A 20,207-nucleotide genomic window follows, 5' to 3' on the forward strand; every position below is an offset into this window, starting at 1 on the left:
AATAACAGGTATACCCTTTGTCCCTTGCATCCTTACTTCTGTAGCATGCAGCATATGGCGAACATTTCGCACTAGCTTTATCACTCCCTTCATCATATTATATGTGATCAAATCGCTGTAAGACAGTGTGAGTGCAGAACCTATAATCGCGAGTTTTCGTTTTTAATCAACATTCTTGATTTAGCTTACATTCAGCGTTTTTGTTATCCAATAAATCTTATTGCCTGCTTGGTTCTGAAACAGAGTTTACAACGCCTTTATTATAACGCAGCTTATAATAAAGGATTTTGCGGCAAAGTCAGTTTGTTCAAGATTTGCAGGTTCTAGGACGATTTCTATTCCCGCTGAGGGAATTTGAGACTGACATGCTAGCTAGAGATCCTTTTACACAAAAGAAAAAAAAGAACTGAAATCACCCTGAAATCGCACATTAACGACTAGTAGTTCGGTCCTTATTATGACGATCAATTGGAGACGATGTTGCAATAACCATATATCTCGTCTGTCCTGCACAAATAAGTATGCCCATTTCCATGCATCTCAAGCATGAAACCACTCATCCACCAGCCCCGCCAACGTTGCTTCCGACTCCCCTCCCTCGCGTAGAGCGTCGTTGGCATGCCGCATCGCCGCAAGAGTGCGCTCTCGGAGCACCCTCCCGCCCTCCGAGTTCATCATCCACCTGACCTTCCCGGCAACCTCCTTGGCCTCCACGAGCTCCTTGTCGTACCCTTCCATCGCGACGGCCAGCCTCATCTCCTGCTCCAAGAACACCACGTTCATCTTTTGCTCCGCGTAGAGCGGCCACGCCAGCATTGGCACGCCCGCCATGACCGACTCGAGCACCGAGTTCCAGCCGCAGTGTGTCACGAAGCATCCCACCGCGTCGTGCGCCAGCACGTCGCGCTGCGGCGCCCACGACTTGACGACGAGGCCCCTGCCCTTGGTCCGATCCAGGAAACCCTTGGGGAGGAGCGCGTCCAAGTCCGGCTCCGTTGGCTTCTCGAACTTGGTCTTCGCCGAGTCATCCTCGCTGGGCGGGCTCCGCACAACCCACAAGAACCTCTGACCGCTTGCCTCCAACCCGGCTGCCACCTCCCTGGTCTGCTTGGCGCTGAACCGTCCGAGGCTGCCGAAGCAGAGGAACACCACGCTTGCCTTGGGCTGCGTGTCCAACCATGCAAGGCACTCGTCGCCACGCTTCACGCCCACCTCCTCCGATTTGATCAGCGGCCCGATGCAGTATATTGGAGGCGTCGAGAGACCGGGTGGTGTGCAGAGCCCGGTGTTGGGATTCGCCCACGGATCAATCACATGAAACTACACGAACACACGCGAAGACAAAATTTATCGCCAAAGGCACATATCGTGCCTTGTCTTTATTTTCTATTTTCTGAACTCACGATACAAGATTACACGACCTAGTGCATATAAATATGCACAGACAACCGACCTGCTAGCACTTGTCTAAACCGACCCGTACTTAGAAACCTATTCTAAACTGATCCGGACATCAAGTCCTACACGACCTTAACTACTACCCTGAAACTTTACTAGGAAACTAACCAACCTTTTCATACTAGCAAACCTAGTGTGACACGGACACATACACTAGCCAAAACAGCTAATACTACCTGACTCGACACGACTTGTTACTTCAAGTAACTACACCACGTGACACTAATGACTATTGATTAAGATTAAGCTAACAATCTCTCCCTAATCTTGATCAACGACTTTGTCTCCGTGCTTCTCCGATCTTGACTTCTTGCACATCTGCGTCTTGTCTAGGTCTCGCTCCACGACAGGTTTAATTGGCTCTCCCCAATTTTAACTTGGCGAATTTACGGAACAACTCAAACATGATCCGGACTACCCAGCCACGCTAGCAACCGTGGAACACACCGTCCACCCTAGCGCAATACATGCCGACTACCTCGTGGACTACACCATCCACTCCAGCCTCATGTAGAGACAGGTCCTCATTAAAGAGACTCCCCTTCAGGCCTCGTTCGGTTAGCCCCAACCCGCCCGGTATTGGGCCGGAATTCGCGTGGATACAGCGGTGTTGGGCCCCCGGGGGTTAAATACCGGTCCGCGTCGAAAATGCGTTCGGTTAAACCATGCTGGTTTTCTAACCCGCCCGGTTTTGCCAGAAACCCCTCGGTTCGACCGGTTTTTAGAAACACTCGCTCGGGACCCGTGGATTGCATCCCGAGCGAGGTGAACGACCGCGACCGAACCCATCTTTCTCCTCTCGCGACAGCGGCGGCGTCGGCGGCGATTCGAACGGAGGGGACGGCGGCGGAGACTCGGCGGTGGCCGGCTGGAGGAGAGGAGCGCCTCGAAGCTGATGCCGCCCTTCCTCGACGCTGAAGCCGACGGTGGCCGACTGGAGGAGAGGAGCCCGGCCGAAGACAACTCCGAGGAAGGTCCAGATCTTCTGCATCTCCGCCTTCCCCGCCTCCGACTCCGGCTGTTAGTTGGTACGATTCTCTCGTCCTTGTCCTCCCTTTCGCCTATGTGACCTGATCGGCATGGATCGGTCAGGCACCGTGCTTCCTCCCTCTTCTTGTTCGTGGGTTGCTGCAAGATTTATACACCGTTCACTAGCCAGCTCTTCGATTCGTGCAAAAAAAATTATGTCTGAATGATATATTTCTAGTTGAGTGGCGTTCTGAGAGGGTCTGTGTGGCAGTTTAGCTGAAGAAGAAGAGAATAGATATCTCTGAATGATATATTTCTAGATAATTGGAGCATTACCATGTAGGCATTCCTTGAGGCTTATGTTCTCCATATGATCAAGCACCAGAAACCTGAAACAACAAAGATAACAATATCACAAACACCGAAGGTTAGAAAATTAGGATAAAGAAAAGCATGAGGAATTGGCACGGAGACATGGAGCAACCTGTTGATCTGGTTGCTGTGACCACAGCGAAATGAAGAAGATATGTGTTTAACCACAATCTTGTGAATAAAAGATGTCCATCTTGCTATCATTGATGCATAATTCACTGCAATTTCACCTGTATGTCTATTTTCTTGTGAATAAAAGTTGTTGTTGAGTATCCTTTAACATGACTCCATGAATTAAGTTGAGTATCATTTAATATTGCTTTCTATTAACTGCTTATCTTTACCACAGAAAATATCTTGATATGCTTTGCTTTTTTTTTCCTAACGAATTGTATCTTTGTTACTGTCTGTGATATTTGTGTCTAGCTAGGTGTATGCCCAATGTGTCTGTGTTCAGTAAGATGTCTCTTGAATAGCATTAGTAGTACCAAGTTTTCAATACTAATTTGTCACTTCACATGTATAATGAAAGATGTCTCCAGAGATAATTCTCATATTTTTTCCACGGAATGTGCGTTATCAGTGAGATACACCAAGTATGATAAGAACCTGGAAGCTAAACTTGATCACTAGCTGGACGTGAGTTTTGATACGTCTCATTTTACAGATATAGTGATCATTGCCTCACATTCTGTTAGATAGAAGGTTTGACTGTATTTTTCTTCTGAACTATGTGTACACTAATTTATGATACAAGCAGAGTATAACAGTTTGCTGGTGGTACCGCTGCTGCCGTGGTGGTGCCGCTTCTCCGCTCGATTCAGCCGTCCTGCCGGTGCAGCTGCCGCGGCGGCGTGAACGTACTAGTACTGATGCTTGCGGCAGCCTGCTTGCCACGGAGCTTAGATCGAAACTCTCACTCCAACGCCACCGCATGAGGTACCTGCAAGACCCTCCTCCTTCCGGCTACTGCCTTCTTGAGTTCTTGATTTCTGACGGCACAGATTAGAAGATGAATACATGATTATGCAGTATGACATTCTCTCCATGTTTCATCAGTTGACATGCTTACTGTTTACTAGTATGAAGTTCTCTCCATGTTTCTTCAATCGACAACTACCTATGAGGCTATCAACATGTGATACTCACAACATAAACCATGGACTGAAGAGCAATTCAGTCATTTGAGACTTTGTTATTATAGTAGTATTCACACTGAATTCTTTTAATAGAAATTGAATCTTTCGTACAAGAAATGAGCAAGTGTTCTTTTATTGCATACTTTTTTTTGCATACTATTGCAACGCTTGATAGCTGCAACGTGTTTTTGGTTTGCAATTGATAGCTGATGGTCAGGCTGCACTTGATTGCTGATGGTTTTGGTTTACAAAATTTTATGCAACGTGTTATTGTGGTCAAGTCCGGTTCAGGTTTAGGTTCGGTTGCGACCGAATGGAATCTTTAAATCATCCCAGCTAGTTTTGTGTTTGTTCAGGTTGCGGAACAGAGGAGGACCAGCTGCGCACCGCCGCAGGCAGGAGGTCAAGGGCGACAGTGAGCTCAGGCGAGCGTGGTGCCACGAGCAGGCCAGCGGCGGGCGTCGCGGGCTCTGATAGGGATCGATTGCGACGGGGGCGAATCGATCGATCTATGTTTGCAGTCTGATTCCTCGATCGACGGCGAGCTGATTCAGTGATTCATTGACAACGAATGTTGAGGATGATGGAGATGAAGACAAGATTGCTGTTTGAAATTCAAATTTGAAGGCCTAATTTGAGGCGTTTTCAATGGTTTAGGTTTTTGCTTTGTTTTTTTTTTGCAAACACAGATTTGTAGGCTACAACGTCGTTTCCTGGACAAATGGAGTATATAAAAGTGATAGTCTTTGCAGTGTTGTGATAAAAGAATGCGCTGGGTTTCCCTCAAAACAAATGCGTTGGGGTTTAACCGAACGGCACGTAATGTCACGGATTGTAGAGCAAGGGAATAGTGGGAATTGGGGTGAGCGATGGGGTTCACCCAAACCCCCGGGTGGTTACTTCCCTGCGCGGATTTATCCCGCAGGAACCGAACGAGGCCTCACTGGTTTACCGCCCCCTTCACACTTGACATTGATCCTCTCGTCGAGACACGTAGACGACTTGGTTGAGGCACGCTGACAGCTACCCGCTATCCTCTTGTTGCGTCTTCGCCCATGGTGATATCCCTCACCTGTGGACAGTCCCTCAACCTCCACACGCTTCAACTGCAACAGATCCTCACAGAGACAAGCACTTGGACACAACGACGACTCACAGACTCGACGATGACCCGACGTGCCAACTTGCACGACCATGACTCCTTGACTCATCGGACTCCTCCGAAGACGACTTTGACGAAAAACCCGCGGATGACGATCTTGACGAGACTCCCGGTACCACACCTCGGCACCACCTCTCCCATCAACGATCATCCACCACCTTGCCTCGCCAACGACGACACACTATCAACCCTTCCGTGTTGCTCCACCGAGAAACGATCGCCCGCCGCCTCGCTAACAACAGCGCGACGCCTGCTCCACCCGGCCGCTTCGCCGAGCGACGGTCGCCCGCCGCCTTGCTAACGAAGGCTTGCACGCTGTCTTCACCCGACCGCTCCGCCGAGCGGTGGTCGCCCGCCCCGAGGCGCTAATAGGGTCGCCTCCCCGGGGCAAGCGCAACTTCAAATCTTGAACCTCGCTCTGATACCAATTGTTGGGATTCGCCCACGGATCAATCACATGAAACTACACGAACACACGCGAAGACAAAATTTATCGCCAAAGGCACATATCGTGCCTTGTCTTTATTTTCTATTTTCTGAACTCACGATACAAGATTACACGACCTAGTGCATATAAATATGCACAGACAACCGACCTGCTAGCACTTGTCTAAACCGACCCGTACTTAGAAACCTATTCTAAACTGATCCGGACATCAAGTCCTACACGACCTTAACTACTACCCTGAAACTTTACTAGGAAACTAACCAACCTTTTCATACTAGCAAACCTAGTGTGACACGGACACATACACTAGCCAAAACAGCTAATACTACCTGACTCGACACGACTTGTTACTTCAAGTAACTACACCACGTGACACTAATGACTATTGATTAAGATTAAGCTAACACCCGGCGACGATCGTGTCGACGGCGCGCGGTTCGAGCGAGCGGAATGTGTTGACGATGATGCCCTGGGACCGAAAAAGCTTGGCGCTCACATCCAGGAGTTCCTTGTAGGCCGGGCCGTGACGGTCCATGAGCGGCTGGATGGAGTGCGACGCTGGGAACGGGGTGATTCCTGGCGCATGCACGAGTTCTTCGCCCATCTCCCGGAAGCTCGCCGTGCTTTCAAGGTGCAGGGCCGTGAGATGCATGAAGAAAGCTAGGACCTGGGCGCCAGAGGTGCAGAAGAAGTAGGCGGGAATGCCGAGCTCCGCGGCTACGTCCATGGCGGCGCTGCAGAAAAAGTCGACCACGAGGATGGCGGGCGAGGTGGCAGCGAGGTAGTCACGGAGGTGCGGGTTGGAGAGGCGGGCGAGGTGGAAGGTTATCATCTCGGGGAGCTCGGCCTCCGCGAGCTTGACCTGCGGCAGACGGTGGAAAGAGATGGACGGGTTGGCCGCGGAGACGCCGGCGAGGAAGGGCCCCGTGGCGCTCGTGTTGTTGGGCGGGTCGATGACCACGATGGTGACGACTAGTCCGCGAGCCGTGAAGAGCTTGCCGAGCTCGATCATGGAGACCAGGTGCCCCATGCCCGGGGACGGGTAGAGCACCACGGGCTTACGGGGACTCACCATGGTGGTTATGGCTGGGGTGCCGCCCATGCTGACAGTGAGAGTATATGCGGCTTGATGCCTGGATCTTGTAGCTCCTTAGCGATGGGAGTGTAACTGTGTGTTTGGAATGTGAGAGCGAGAGTAGGATGAGATGGAGATCGATGATGACTGATGCAGACGAATGGAACATTTATAGAGGCGCAACCACCACGCCAGCCGTCAGGGCAGGTGGGAGTCGTGTTTGAAGTTGCGCATGACTTATGTCAAAAGCGAAGGATGTTGCAACGTCACCAATGACAAATGGAACCAGACTTTACTCAATAGACTTTACGTCCCATAACAAAATCAGTTCACCACCAGAACAAGTTATACGAATCAAGTACTCCTTCTAGGCTATTTCATTTGTTCTTTTAATTAATTAATAATACGGAGCCTTAGCGGTGGATGACGATCGATCTACCCACTGCAACCCACATGCATATATGTTCCTCGCTGTACGTCATTGCTTGTGTATTACCAACTGGACATATCAAATTCTCTGTTTGCACACCTTCCAACTTTGTTTTTTGAGCATCATTCCACTTTTGCACAAACTTGAAGCGTCTATGTTTAGATTTATGGTTTTTGTTTGCATTTTTGTTTTGAATAAAGAGACCACCACCTGTAGGTATGCTTAATGAATATGAATGAGCTACTGGAGTAAAAATAAAGTTCAGTTTGGACGAAAGGAAAATAAAAATAGCAACACAAGTAGTGCATATGGTTCTATGTTTCATGTGCTTTGATTGCATGGTAATTTGCTAGTGCCGTATTTAGTGCTATCTCTTATTTATGCATTGATGTTTAACTATGAGTTACTTTGTTCATTAATAAATGTGTAGAATTATGGACACTATGCATGTTTGGAGAGGGGAGTTTTGGCTCCCGGGACTAGATAGTGTTGTTATCTAGACCACATGTTTGTGCGCTGAGATTCTTCGTTTGGCCAGAATTGAATGACATACGTGCATCAGTAATTGAGGAATACAGTGTGCTTTGTTTGTACGATCGTATGTATGGCCCACCGCCTGCATTGTCAGTGTAACGCGAGTGGACGGAGAGAAACCCGGTCGGCAACGGAGAGTTAACGATGATGACTTGGACCTGAGGAACAGGTTAGCGGCAGCGTGATGGACCATGGTCCAGGTCACCCTGATCGGGGGGAGTTGTGGAAGCTGACACATCTTTCTCGAAGAACAGCTGCTTTAGGAAGAAGGTGCATTATGCATACACCGGCGAATCAGAGCTGATATGGTACGGCAGCTGGCCGGTGCAGTATCATCACGGGATATGAGGAAGAGATCGCAACTTCGCCGACGAACTGACACTGGTAGAAAAAACGGCCATTGGTCGCGGTTCGCAACTGCCATTAGTCGCGGTTGCGCAACCGCGACCAATTATGCGCGACTAAAGGCCCCCCCCTTTAGTCGCGGTTCCTACGAACCGCGACTAAAGGCCCGTCCACGTGAGCGGCAGGCGAGCGCCAGGGCGGAGGACCTTTAGTCGCGGTTCTTCTGGCCAACCGCGACTAAAGGCCTCCGCAGGTTTAGGGTTTTAGCCCCCCTCCCCCAAAACCTGGTTTCTTTTTAATTTGTATTGTTTTATTTCTTTTGGGTTTTAATTTTGAAGGAGTTTCACATATTCTACGGTACTACATATATACATGCATATGAATGTACAATTTCAAACAAATTTGAAATTAGAACCAAAAAGAATTCAAGAGGAATATACAATATATATTTAATACCGGATGACCATATACAATTTTGAACAAGTTTCCATACATAATTTAGTGCATATGAAGTTCTACGTCCTCTACATAGTGTTCTCCTCTAGGATCGATGACTTCCCTCGCGAACCATCCAGCTAGTTCCTCTTGAAGTGGTCGGAAGCGAGCTTCGGACTAAGCGTCTTCCGGAGGTTATTCCTCTTGATGTTGTTCTCGACGACTGGTCCCGCTCATTGGTGTATCTCCGGATCCTCTCACAAACATAGTATCCACATAGATTGGTCCCCGGTGGCTGAATATCCCCAGTCCCGAGCACTCGCCCTTCTAAATTGTAGCTCTTTTTTGAATTCACCGACCTTTTCATCTACGAACCGTCTCCAAACCCTACGAGGCAAAGAAAATTAAATGAACAAGAGAGTTATTAATTAGTTACTTGATATTAGGAAATGATGAACGAAATAGGCCAATCGATATAGAGCGCAAATGAATGAAAATAATTACTTTTGCATCATTTTTCTCATGTCGGCCCAAAGCGCCGCATCCATATTCAGAGAGTCGTGGACGAGAACTGTGGAGGTGTGAAATTGAATTACCATCAGAATCCAGTGGAACCTGCGGACACGATACATGCACAGTCATGCATAACTCATCGATTAGCCACATACCATGCATGGAGTAAACAAAAGAGAATGTGCTCAAGACAGAAACACTCACCCAAAATGGTAAGGAAATAGAATATCACTTTTGAGTTCCTGTTTTCTAAGAAACCGCCACAGGTCTTCCTCCACGTCGGTGGGGTGGTGTTCTAACACATATGAATTAACGATGTGTGGGTCAATGAACCCAACATCATGGATGTTCCTTATTCGCATTTCCCGCTTCTTCATTCTATATATATATATATATATATATATATATATATATGTATATAGTGCAGGCAATGAACGAGATGGGGTAAAAATTAATAAATCACTTACAGAACGTAGCAACTGATGATAGATTTGTCGAGCTCGCGCAGATTGAACAGCTGGAACAATTCACTCCGATGAATTGTTATATAGTAATGTTTGAAGTGATGCTCATATCTAACTTCCGCATAATTATAGTCTTTGGCGTTTTTAAGTTTTATGTAACCCTTGTACCAATTTAGCGGACCTTTCATTTGTCGAGGTAGATCCTCTTCCTGCGCGAGGCTCGACGAGAGGGCCATTCTCCACATATGTAAATACTACGTCCTTCATTGGCGCCTCATCAAGGCCTAACAGTGCACGAAGAGTGATACCTAAGTTGGCCGCTTGTTCTCTGGCACTCGTTACAGTCAATCCATGTGCTACCGCAGCTGCTATGATATCGGGGGCATCCGGACCGGCGGCTTGCACTATGAGCGGGGCGATCGATTGTTTACTTTGTTCCCCGAGCTGGGCAACTTCTTTCCCCCTTTCTAATTTTTTCTCGGCCTCCTCCAAGGCTTTCTTCTCCTGCTTCTCTGCCAACTCTTTGTTCCTCTTGAACGCGAGTGCTTGCCTACGAAGTTCACGTGCATAGTCGTCAGGCAGATTCTTCGCGGCTTGGGACGGTGTGTTCAAAAATGACTTAGCCCAGCTTCTTTTCCTTCTCGGAAAATACTTGCTTGGGCTCGGGCTCTCTTTTCTTCTTGCATTCCGCCTTCCATTTCTCATAATCAGCAGCCGCGTGTGCGTCGACTTCCTCGGCACTACGTTCCCAAGGCCTTGTGGGGAGAGGCTTCAGTGATGGCTCTGGTATCTTTGTGGTTCTAGGTACATAAGGGTCCGGGTTAATAACCCAGGACTGCTTCTGCTTCTTCGCCGGAGGTGGATTGGGGGGCGGCGTCTGATCACCCACCGGACAAGGACTGGGGGGGCGGCGTCTGCTTACCCGCCGGAGGTGAATTGGGGGGCGGCGTCGGCTGACGTGAAGGAGGTGTAGGTGAAGCACCACCACCACCACCGCCACCGCCACCACCACCACCGTAGGGGTGGACTTGTTGGCGCCTCGCCCGGAAACTTGATAAACTTCTTTTGCCATAGAATGAACTGGCGCTTGACATCTCCAAGTCTTCTCGCCCCTTCAGGTGTAGCAATGTCAATGTCCAGGTCCTCAAACCCTTGGACTATGTCCTCCACCATGACACGAGCATAGCCATCTTGAATGGGGTTGTTGTGGTGGAGTGCTCCAGGTAAACATGGTAAAGCACTGCCGATGGCTACCTTCATGGACATGTTCCCGATAGGATAATACGGATGACATTCTTTCATCTCCTTTATATCGTCCACGGGGTAGCGAGGAGGCTCCGGTGCAGTAATTTCGACCACCAGAGGCTCCGGTGCAGTAATTTCGATCGTCGGTGCACCAGCCGGTGGGGCCTCCGTGGAAGCCACGCTGCTTTTCTGTTGCTGGCTTCCGAGATCCAATGGATGATCTTCATGCTGCGCCCGAGCTGCATCTCTTTCGGCTACTAGTACACTCACGGTTTTCTTCATCACATCCATTTCCGATGCCAACCGCGCCACAACATCTGCTTCCCGATCCATCTTTCTCTTACGGCTTCAGTAACCGTACGGGTCATCGTTCTGGGGGAACCCTATTTTCCACGGAATGTGCCCCATGCCTCGTACACGTCCTCCGTGTTCGGGATTCCCGAGGGCTTTTGTCGGCGCGTCGTTCTCTCCGTTGAACTTGATCTTCCCCTCTTGAGCATCCCTCATTGCCTCAATAAGCTTTTGGGTGGGTTTAATTATTTTGCCCCGGTAAACACACTCCCCTGTCTCCGGGTTCAGCGATCCCCAATGCCCGTACCACCAGCTTTTGGCCCTTGGGTCCCATCCCTCCGTACCTGGACGGATTCCTCGCGCCCTCAGCTCGTTCTCCATCTTCTCCCACCTAGTCTCCCAAAGGCGATACCCTCCTGGCCCCATAATATGATTGTACTCCTTCTTAGCCGCATTTTCCTTATTTTTTCGATATTTCAAGGAACTCGCTCCGATTTCTTTTGCTTCACAAATTCTGGCCAATCATGTTTCAGTTTCTCATATTGTCCTTTGAAATCCGGAGTCTTGTTCTCCTTGACAAAGTCATGGGCTAGATTTTGCTTGAATTTCCGAATGCCGCGGACATCTTATGAAGAGCGAACTGTTTGACTATCCTCCTCCTCTCCTTGTTTTCCTCAATCTTGTTACCCTCCTCATCGAATTTGTTGTATTCCGGAGGTAGAACGAAATGTTCCATAAGCTTGTTGAAGCAATCTTTTTTTGTTCTCTTATCAACAAAAGTGAAACCAACTCGTGCCTTCTTTGGCTCATTCCACTCCTGGACGGTGATCGAGACGTTGTCTCTAACAATGGCTCCGCATTGGTTGACAAACTTGGTGGCGTTCTTGCGGGGCTCCAGCGGCCTGCCGGTTGCTCTCGTCGACAACCTCGATGGTGCATGTTTCTCCTTGTTTCATCGTCTTGGTTGCGCCACGCTTTGACGACGTACTCGATTGTTTCGACGATCCGGCCGAGGGCTAAAATAAGAAAGAGAGTCGCGCGCGTTAGTACACACTTATTTATTCAAATCAGTTAGTTTGTATCACCAGAGGCTCAATGTATATATATACCTCGGCGCCGGAGGTGGTTGCTACTTCCAATTGAAGATCGTCGTTTATCGACGTTTCTTCGGCATCATCTTGCTGACGGCGCCCTTCATCTTCACCGTCAAGGTTCAGATAAGAAGAGATATCATCTTCTTCTTGTACGGTCGGCACATATAGAATATCGCCGTTTATGATGCCGAACATATGGTCTTCAGCGTCCGGATTATAGTTGTCCATAATCGGGTCAGCTCTATCGTCCGCCATATGTCAGTCCTGAAAACATGTAGTAAAAACAAATTAATTGTGTATATGCATTATCACATCTCTTCTACATATAAAGAGAGAGGGCGACGAGGGAGGAGAGAGGGGGACGCGTGTTATATGCGGACGATCGACTCGCCGGATGCGTGAGCGAGAGCGGTGGCGGTGGCGAACGGGTGGCGACGGTGGCGGTGGCGGTGCCGACGACACATAACCCCGCGCCGCTCGATCCCCAAAGAGCGCGCGTATACGGAGGGGCGACGCGCACGCCGCCCCCTCCGTATACGCGCGGTGGTCAGCTGAGTCACCACTGCTAGCGTTCCCATTCGAAGTGACGATCGTCGATTCATGGAAGGTACAAGTTGTACGTTGAAGAAAAGTCGACTGAAAACGGATTTTTCATAAATTTGACTTAGTTTTTGAAGTCACAAATTTGAGTTCTTTTTAGTTAGACAAAAATTTTAGAGTCAACTTGGTTAGCGCGCGCGTTCTTAAGTCAAATGCGGTCAGCGCGCGTGACGGCAGTCTGTGCTGGTGAGTGCGACATGTGGAGTACGGTTGCGAGACGAAAGTCGTTACAGGTTCGTCAATTGGGATTAGATGTTTTTTAAGTCAAAGTTGTAGTTCTTCTTTTACACAAATTTTAAACTCAAATTTTAGTTATTTGTTAATTACAAATTTAATTTGTAACAAAATACTTAATTTATTAATTACACTTTAATTTGACAAAAAAGTTATGTAATTTGCTAACCAAGTCTATTAGAGGTTTGTTAATTAGACTTTAATTAGACTTTATTTAAGTTCAATTTAGATTAAGTAACAAAATTTAATTTAAGTTAAAAAAAAATCTCTGCCTGCTCGATCGAGCGCGCCTCTGGCTGCGTCCTTCTCTGTCAACACGTGCACACGGCGAACGGCGAACGGCCGGCGCGGCGACACGGCGCCAACGAACGTCGCGGGCGGCGACGAACTCACAGGCCGGGCGGTGCGGCGACGAACTCGCGGGCCGGGCGGCGGCGACACAGCGACAACGAACGGCGTGCGCGCGCAACGCGCGCGGCGGCGCGGCGGGCGGCGCGCGGCGGCGCGCCGGATATCGAGGCGCTGCGGGGTTTGACGTACGGGCGGGCGCGGGAAGAAGAAGGAGGCAGCGGCCGACGGCGGCGGTCGGCGAGGACGACGAAGAGGCAGCCTGGCGGCGGTCGACGGAGACGCACGCGCGGCGGAGGCGAGGTCAACGAAGAGGCAGCCTGGCGGTTCGACTGAGGAAGGAGAAGTGAGTCCTGCGCGCCGCCCGCGCGGATATTTATAGGTAGGGGCTTTAGTCGCGGTTGGTGTGGCCAACCGCGACTAAAGGGTACCCTTTAGTCGCGGTTGGCCACACCAACCGCGACTAAAGCCCTTTTTTCGCCTGTCTTTCCGGTTTCCGCGGAAATGACCTTTAGTCGCGGTTGGCCTGGCCAACCGCGACTAAAGGCTTTTTTCAAATTACTTTTTGTTTTTCAAAATGTTAAAACTACAGAAAAATTCAGAAAAATAAAACTATTTCATTTCAAAATCATAAAATACAAATAATATATCAAAAAATTCAGAAAAATAAACTAATTCAATTCAAAATGTTTAAAATACATATAATATATCAATAAATTCAGAAAAATAAAACTAGTTCATTTCAAAATGTTAAAAATACAAATAATATATCAAAATAATCAGAAAAATAAAACTTATTCAATTAAAAATGTTAAAAATACAAATAGTATATCAAAAAATTAAGAAAAGTAAAACTAATTCAATTCAAAATGTTAAAAATACAAATAATATATCAAAAAATTCAGAAAAATAAAACTAATTCAATTCAAAATGTTAAAAATACAAATAATATATCAAAAAATCAGAAAAATAAAACTAATTCAATTCAAAATGTTAAAAATACAAATAGTATATCAAAAAATTCAGAAAAATAAAACTAATTCAATTCAAAATGTTAAAAATACAAATAATATATCAAAAAAATCAGAAAAATAAAACTAATTCAATTCAAAATGTAAAAAATACAAATAGTATATCAAAAAAATTAAGAAAAGTAAAACTAATTCAATTCAAAATGTTAAAAATACAAATAATATATCAAAAAAATCAGAAAAATAAAACTAATTCAATTCAAAATGTTAAAAATACAAATAGTATAACAAAAAATCAGAAAAATCAATTTCTTCCTCATCGTCTTCTGCTCCCGCTTCCCACTAGTTCTTCCCGCCACCTCGTCTTCCCATAAGTTCTCCCGCCGTCTTCCGCGTTCTTTCCCGCCTCTTTCTTCCCGCTTCTTTCTTCCCGCCACTTTCTTCCCGCCACTTTCTTCCCGCCTCTTTCTTCCCGCCACTTTCTTCCCGCCTCCTGTCTTCCCGCTCCCATTTTTCCCGCCATTTGTCACTACATATATGTAGCCCGGCTTGGTCAGCATTATCACATCTCTACAATCTCTCATCACTCTCTCATAGCTTCCACCGCACCCACTCTAACCTACCAGCAAGTGGAGGAGCTTTGCGCCTCGAACTACCCTTGCCCACCGGGCTACCGCGTTCCCGCCGGCTGGAGCCTAAGCGCCGGCGGCGTGCCGGTCCCTCCCGTCCCTCAGGGTACTGCGCGTCGGGCGGCCATCACGAACCACTACTACCTCGACCTCACGCCGGAGCAGCGGATGAATCCCCGCTGGCATCCCGATAACCAGCATACTTGGGACGCCTTCTTCATCAATCGACGTGAGAGGGCGCTCGCCGAGGTATGAGGAGGACGGTCCGCCTCCCGGGAACTTCCACGAGGCCGGCCGTCGGCTATGGTGGTACGGCCGGACTCGCGGAGCGTCATGGACTACATCACGGCCGGCGATATCCCCCGCCTGCGCTACCCTCGGTTCGAGCCACGAGCGCCGCCCGACGACAGCCGACGACAGCGAGCGACGACGACGGCGGCAACTTAGAAGGCGACGACTACTAGTACAACGGCGGTGGCTATGAAGACTACGAGTATGCATATTATACGCCTAGGCGGGAGTATGACTAAATCACTCCAAATTTCATGTATCATCGGTGTATCTCAAATCAATCGAATCATTCGAAAATGGACACCAAACACATCACGGATAATATAATTCACATGATCCATTCAACAAAGTTTGGTACAATAAATTATTACACATCATTTCTTCCCTTGTGTCCCCGCTTGCTTACGATTGTGCCGTATCCATGGAGCATCCTCATCATTTAACTTAATGCTTGGGTCGGTGTTCACTTTGAAGGGCGGAATTTCACCAAACATATTATAATCTTCTGACATGTCTGTCTTGTCCTCCACTCCCACGATGTTTCTTTTCCCTGAAAGAACAATGTGGCGCTTTGGATCATCGCATGATGTACTGATCGTTTTCTTATCTTTCCGTTTCCTCGGTTTGCTACTCATGTCCTTGACATTGAAAACCTGAGCGACATCTTTCGCTAGGACGAATGGTTCGTCAAGGTAACCAAGATTGTTGAAATCCACCATTGTCATTCCGTATTGCTGGTCCACCTTTACCCCACCTCCTATTAGCTTGAACCATTTGCACCGGAACAAAGGGACCTTAAAGGAGGGTCCATAGTCAAGTTCCCATATCTCCTCTATGTAACCATAATATGTGACCTTTTGCCCATTCTCGGTTGCTGCATCAAAGCGGACACCACTGTTTTGGTTGGTGCTCTTTTTATCTTGGGCGATCGTGTAAAATGTATTCCCATTTATCTCGTACCCTTGGAAAGTCGTTATAGTCGAAGATGGTGTCTTGGCCAACATGTACAGCTGATCTACAACATGATCGTCATTCATTAAATGTTTTGCCAACATGTACAGCTGATCTACAACATGATCGTCATTCATTAAATGTTTTCTCAACCAACTGCCGAAAGTCTCCATGTGGGCCTTCCTAATCCAGGATTCAGGCTTCCCAGGGTTGTCCGAGCGTAAAATATTCTTGTGTTTCTCAAAGTACGGAGCCACCAAGCTGGAATTGGTCGAACCGTGTGGTGTGCTTCGGTCGGAGAATGGCCGTCCGTACATATCGTTGATTTCCTTCCGATCGTGCCTTTTCCACTTAGTCTCCCCTCGTGCCGCGATCGACGAAGACCAATCGGCTTAAGGTCAGGAACAAAGTCAACACAAAACTCAATTACCTCCTCATTTCCATAGCCCTTGGCGATGCTTCCTTCTGGCCTAGCACGGTTACGAACATATTTCTTTAATACTCCCATGAACCTCTCGAAGGGGAACATATTGTGTAGAAATACAGGACCGAGAATGGAAATCTCTTCGACTAGGTGAACCAGGAGGTGCGTCATAATATTGAAGAAGGATGGCGGGAACACCAACTCGAAACCGACAAGACATTGGACCACATTGTTACGTAACAGTGGTAGAACTTCTGGATTGATTACCTTCGAGATATTGCATTGAGGAATGCACATAGCTTCACAATGGCTACTCGAACATTTTCCGGCAGGAGCCCCTCAAAGCAATCGGAAGCAATTGCGTCATAATCACGTGGCGGTCGTGAGACTTCGGGTTTTGGAACTTTTTCTCCGCCATGTTTATTATTCCCTTTATATTGGACGAGAATCCAGACGGGACCTTCATACTTGCTCGGGCATTCAAAAACGATGACCTTCTCTTCTTTGGTCGGAGCGTAGGCTGGCACGACCTTGAAACCATTCCGGATGCCGGTCATCGGGGTCTTTCAAACGTTGCTTGGTCCTGCCGTGCTTCCTTTGTATCATTTGTCTTCCCATACACGCCCAAGAAGCTTAGGATGTTCACGCAAATATTCTTCGTAACGTGCATCACGTCGATTGCAGAGCGGACATCTAGGACTTTCCAATATTCTAGCTCCCAGAATATAGATTTCTTTTTCCACATGGCTGCGTGCCCGTCAGCTCCCTTCGGAACTGATTGTCCGCCAGGACCCTTTCCAAAGATGACTTTCAAATCCTTGACCATATCAAATACCTAAGCACCGAGTGCGTTCCGCGAGCTTCGGCCGGTGATCTGCCTTGCCATTGTAATGCTTGCCTTTCTTTCTTACTTGGATGAATTTTCGGAAGAAATCGACGATGCCCAAGGTACACGTTCTTCTTACAATTTGGCAAATGTACACTTTCAGTCTCATGTAAGCAGTGCGTGCATGCATTGTATCCCTTATTTGACGGTCCCGAAAGGTTACTAAGAGCAGGCCAATCGTTGATGGTTACGAAAAGAAACGCTCGTAGGTCAAATTCCTCTTCTTTGTGCTCATCCCACACACGGACACCAGGTCTGCCCCACAGCTGTAAAAGTTCATCAACTAATGGCCTTAGGTACACATCGATGTCGTTGCCGGGTTGCTTCGGACCTTGGATGAGCACTGGCATCATAATGAACTTCCGCTTCATGCACAACCAAGGAGGAAGGTTCTAGATGCATAGAGTCACGGGCCAGGTGCTATGGATGGAGCTCTGATCGCCAAAAGGATTCATGCCATCTGTACTTAGACCAAATCTTATGTTCCTTACGTCAGCTGCAAAATCTTTGAACTCTCTGTCGATCTTTCTCCATTGCGTTCCATCTGCGGGGTGTCTCAACTCCCCGTCCGACTTACGGTCCTCTTTGTGCCATCGCAACAACTTGGGATGCTCTTTGTTCCTGAACAGACGTTTCAACCGTGGTATTATAGGAGCATACCACATCACCTTGGCGGGAACCCTCTTCCTGGGTTTCTCGCCCTCAACATCGTCACCAGGGTCATCGCCTCGATCTTATAACGCAATGCGGTGCATACCGGGCATTCATTCAAATTCTCGTATTCACCGCGGTAGAGGATGCGATCATTGATGCATGCATGTATCTTCAGAACCTCTAAACCTAGAGGGCAGACAACCTTCTTTGCTTCGTACGTACTGGCGGGCAACTCGTTATTCTTTGGAAACATATTCTTCAACATTTTCAGCAAGTTTTCAAATGTCGAGTCAGCTACACCTGCCTGTGCCTTCCATTTCAGCAAATCCAGTGTGCAGCCCAGCTTTTTCAGACCATTATCGCATTCGGGGTACAACGACTTTCTGTGATCCTCTAACATGCGATCCAAATTCTCCCTCTCCTTTTCAGTTTCGCAGCATCTCCGTGCATCAGCAATGGTCCGACCAAGATCATCAACGGGCTCATCACGTGCCTCTTCTTCACATTCCCCTTCACCTTCAGCATCCTCCATGAAAGTATCACCGAAATAATCGAGATAGTTTTCATCGATGAAATCATCCCCTTCTTCATCTTCTTCCATTATAACCCCTCTTTCTCCATGCTTGGTCCAACAATTATAGCTTGGCATGAAACCGTGCCGAAGCAGGTGCGAGTGAACTTCTCTTGAGGAAGAGTAACCCTTCGATTCTTACGGTTAACACATGGACGGATAACAAAACCCTTACGCTTGTTCGCATTAGCCACTACGAGGAAATCTTTCAAACCCATAGTGAACTCGCCGGAGAGTCGGTTACCGTACATCCATTGCCGATTCATCCGCATTATTATAATATAAAATATATAATTAACCATCATGCATTTGTTAAACTAACTAGCTATAAACAATAGAAATTAAACAATGAACTACACACATGCATATTTTATCAATGACACATATGAAAGGTTCAAGTTGCTAACCGCGATCGAGGAGGAAAAAATAAATGAGGAAGCTCAAGTGTGGCTCCGACACTTCATATCATGTTTGTTTCATGCTCTTGGGGCATTTCATCAAACACTTTGTGTGCATAAGAGGAGCCAAAAGCAAACCTACACCCCCTTGTGAAGTTTGTGAAGAGAAGTGGCACCAAACGGCTAAGTGATGTGGGCTGAACGGTATATATAGGGGTGGGGCTTTAGTCGCGGTTGGCCTGGCCAACCGCGACTAAAGGCATTCGGGCACGTTTAGTCGCGGTTAGCCAGGCCAACCGCGACTAAAGCTCCTCCCGTCCACCAGCTGGCCACCGAGCGCCCTGGGCCGAGGCCTTTAGTCGCGGTTCGCCTCCCGAACCGCGACTAAAGACTCCGTTAGTCGCGGTTCCTATACTTTCGCGACTAATGGGGCTGGACGGAAGCCTCTTTTTCTACCAGTGAAGTCAATATATACGACCGAACTTTTTTGAGAAATGTTTGAATAGCTGACTCACTTCTTTGAGAAATGTTTGAATTTCAATTTACAGCTGCTGACTCGTTGAGGTTTATTTTGTTACAGCCATTTTAGATTAATTTGTATTCTTATAGAAAAATATTATGCAGGTAATCCTGTATTTTAAATAAAGAATAATTATAATAAAATAATTTTGTATGCGCCTCACGAATCCATAAATATTTAAATCCGAAGGAGCTAGCAGAATAGTTCCAACAAATGATGCATCGTGAGGCGCATGGTTGTGCAATTCTGCAGCAACAAGAGTTCTTTTGTGGTACCCCCAAGTAAATAATAGCCATCCATTTTCGTCCATCAAAGGCCTAAAACTTTGCATACCTCTCAGAAAAACATGATCGGTATGTATCATACCGGTGCAAATTTCGCACAAAACAAGAAAAAAATCGTAGCAAGGCCTCGGCCCAGTAGAAGGCCTTGGCCCAATAGACGGCCGCAGACCATGTGCAATCGTTAGGTACGGCCGTATGGGGGAAGGGGATGGCACGGCCTAAATCCTCGTTCTTCTTGGAGTTCGCTGGTAGGGTGCCGCCGCCGATCGTCGGCTTCCGCAATTCCGGCGGCACAGACGCCGCGGCCCCTACCGCCAGCATGCTTGGCGAGATCTGTACTACCGCCCCTCCGCTGCCCCCTTCCCCACCACTTACCTGTCCCGGCTGCGCGCCCTTGGCCGCTAACTCAGCCGATCCAAGATCCTCGGTGATGTCATGGTCTGCTCTGATCCAGTTCGAAGTGGATTCGATC

At 47.8% G+C, this 20,207-nt stretch overlaps 1 protein-coding gene across 1 annotated transcript; it reads right to left on the minus strand.

Annotated features, from left to right (window-relative positions):
• Positions 1-540: 540 nt before the first annotated feature.
• Positions 541-6,650, minus strand: LOC124683736 (UDP-glycosyltransferase 1-like). Its single transcript, XM_047218195.1, has 2 exons — positions 5,960-6,650; positions 541-1,286 (listed from the first exon to the last, which is right to left on the minus strand). The coding sequence occupies exons 1-2, from the start codon at positions 6,648-6,650 to the stop codon at positions 541-543; spliced, it is 1,437 nt and encodes a 478-aa protein (XP_047074151.1).
• Positions 6,651-20,207: the final 13,557 nt, after the last annotated feature.

Source organism: Lolium rigidum, chromosome 1 (assembly GCF_022539505.1).
Source record: "Lolium rigidum isolate FL_2022 chromosome 1, APGP_CSIRO_Lrig_0.1, whole genome shotgun sequence".
In the NCBI taxonomy this organism is placed as follows: Eukaryota; Viridiplantae; Streptophyta; class Magnoliopsida; order Poales; family Poaceae; genus Lolium; species Lolium rigidum.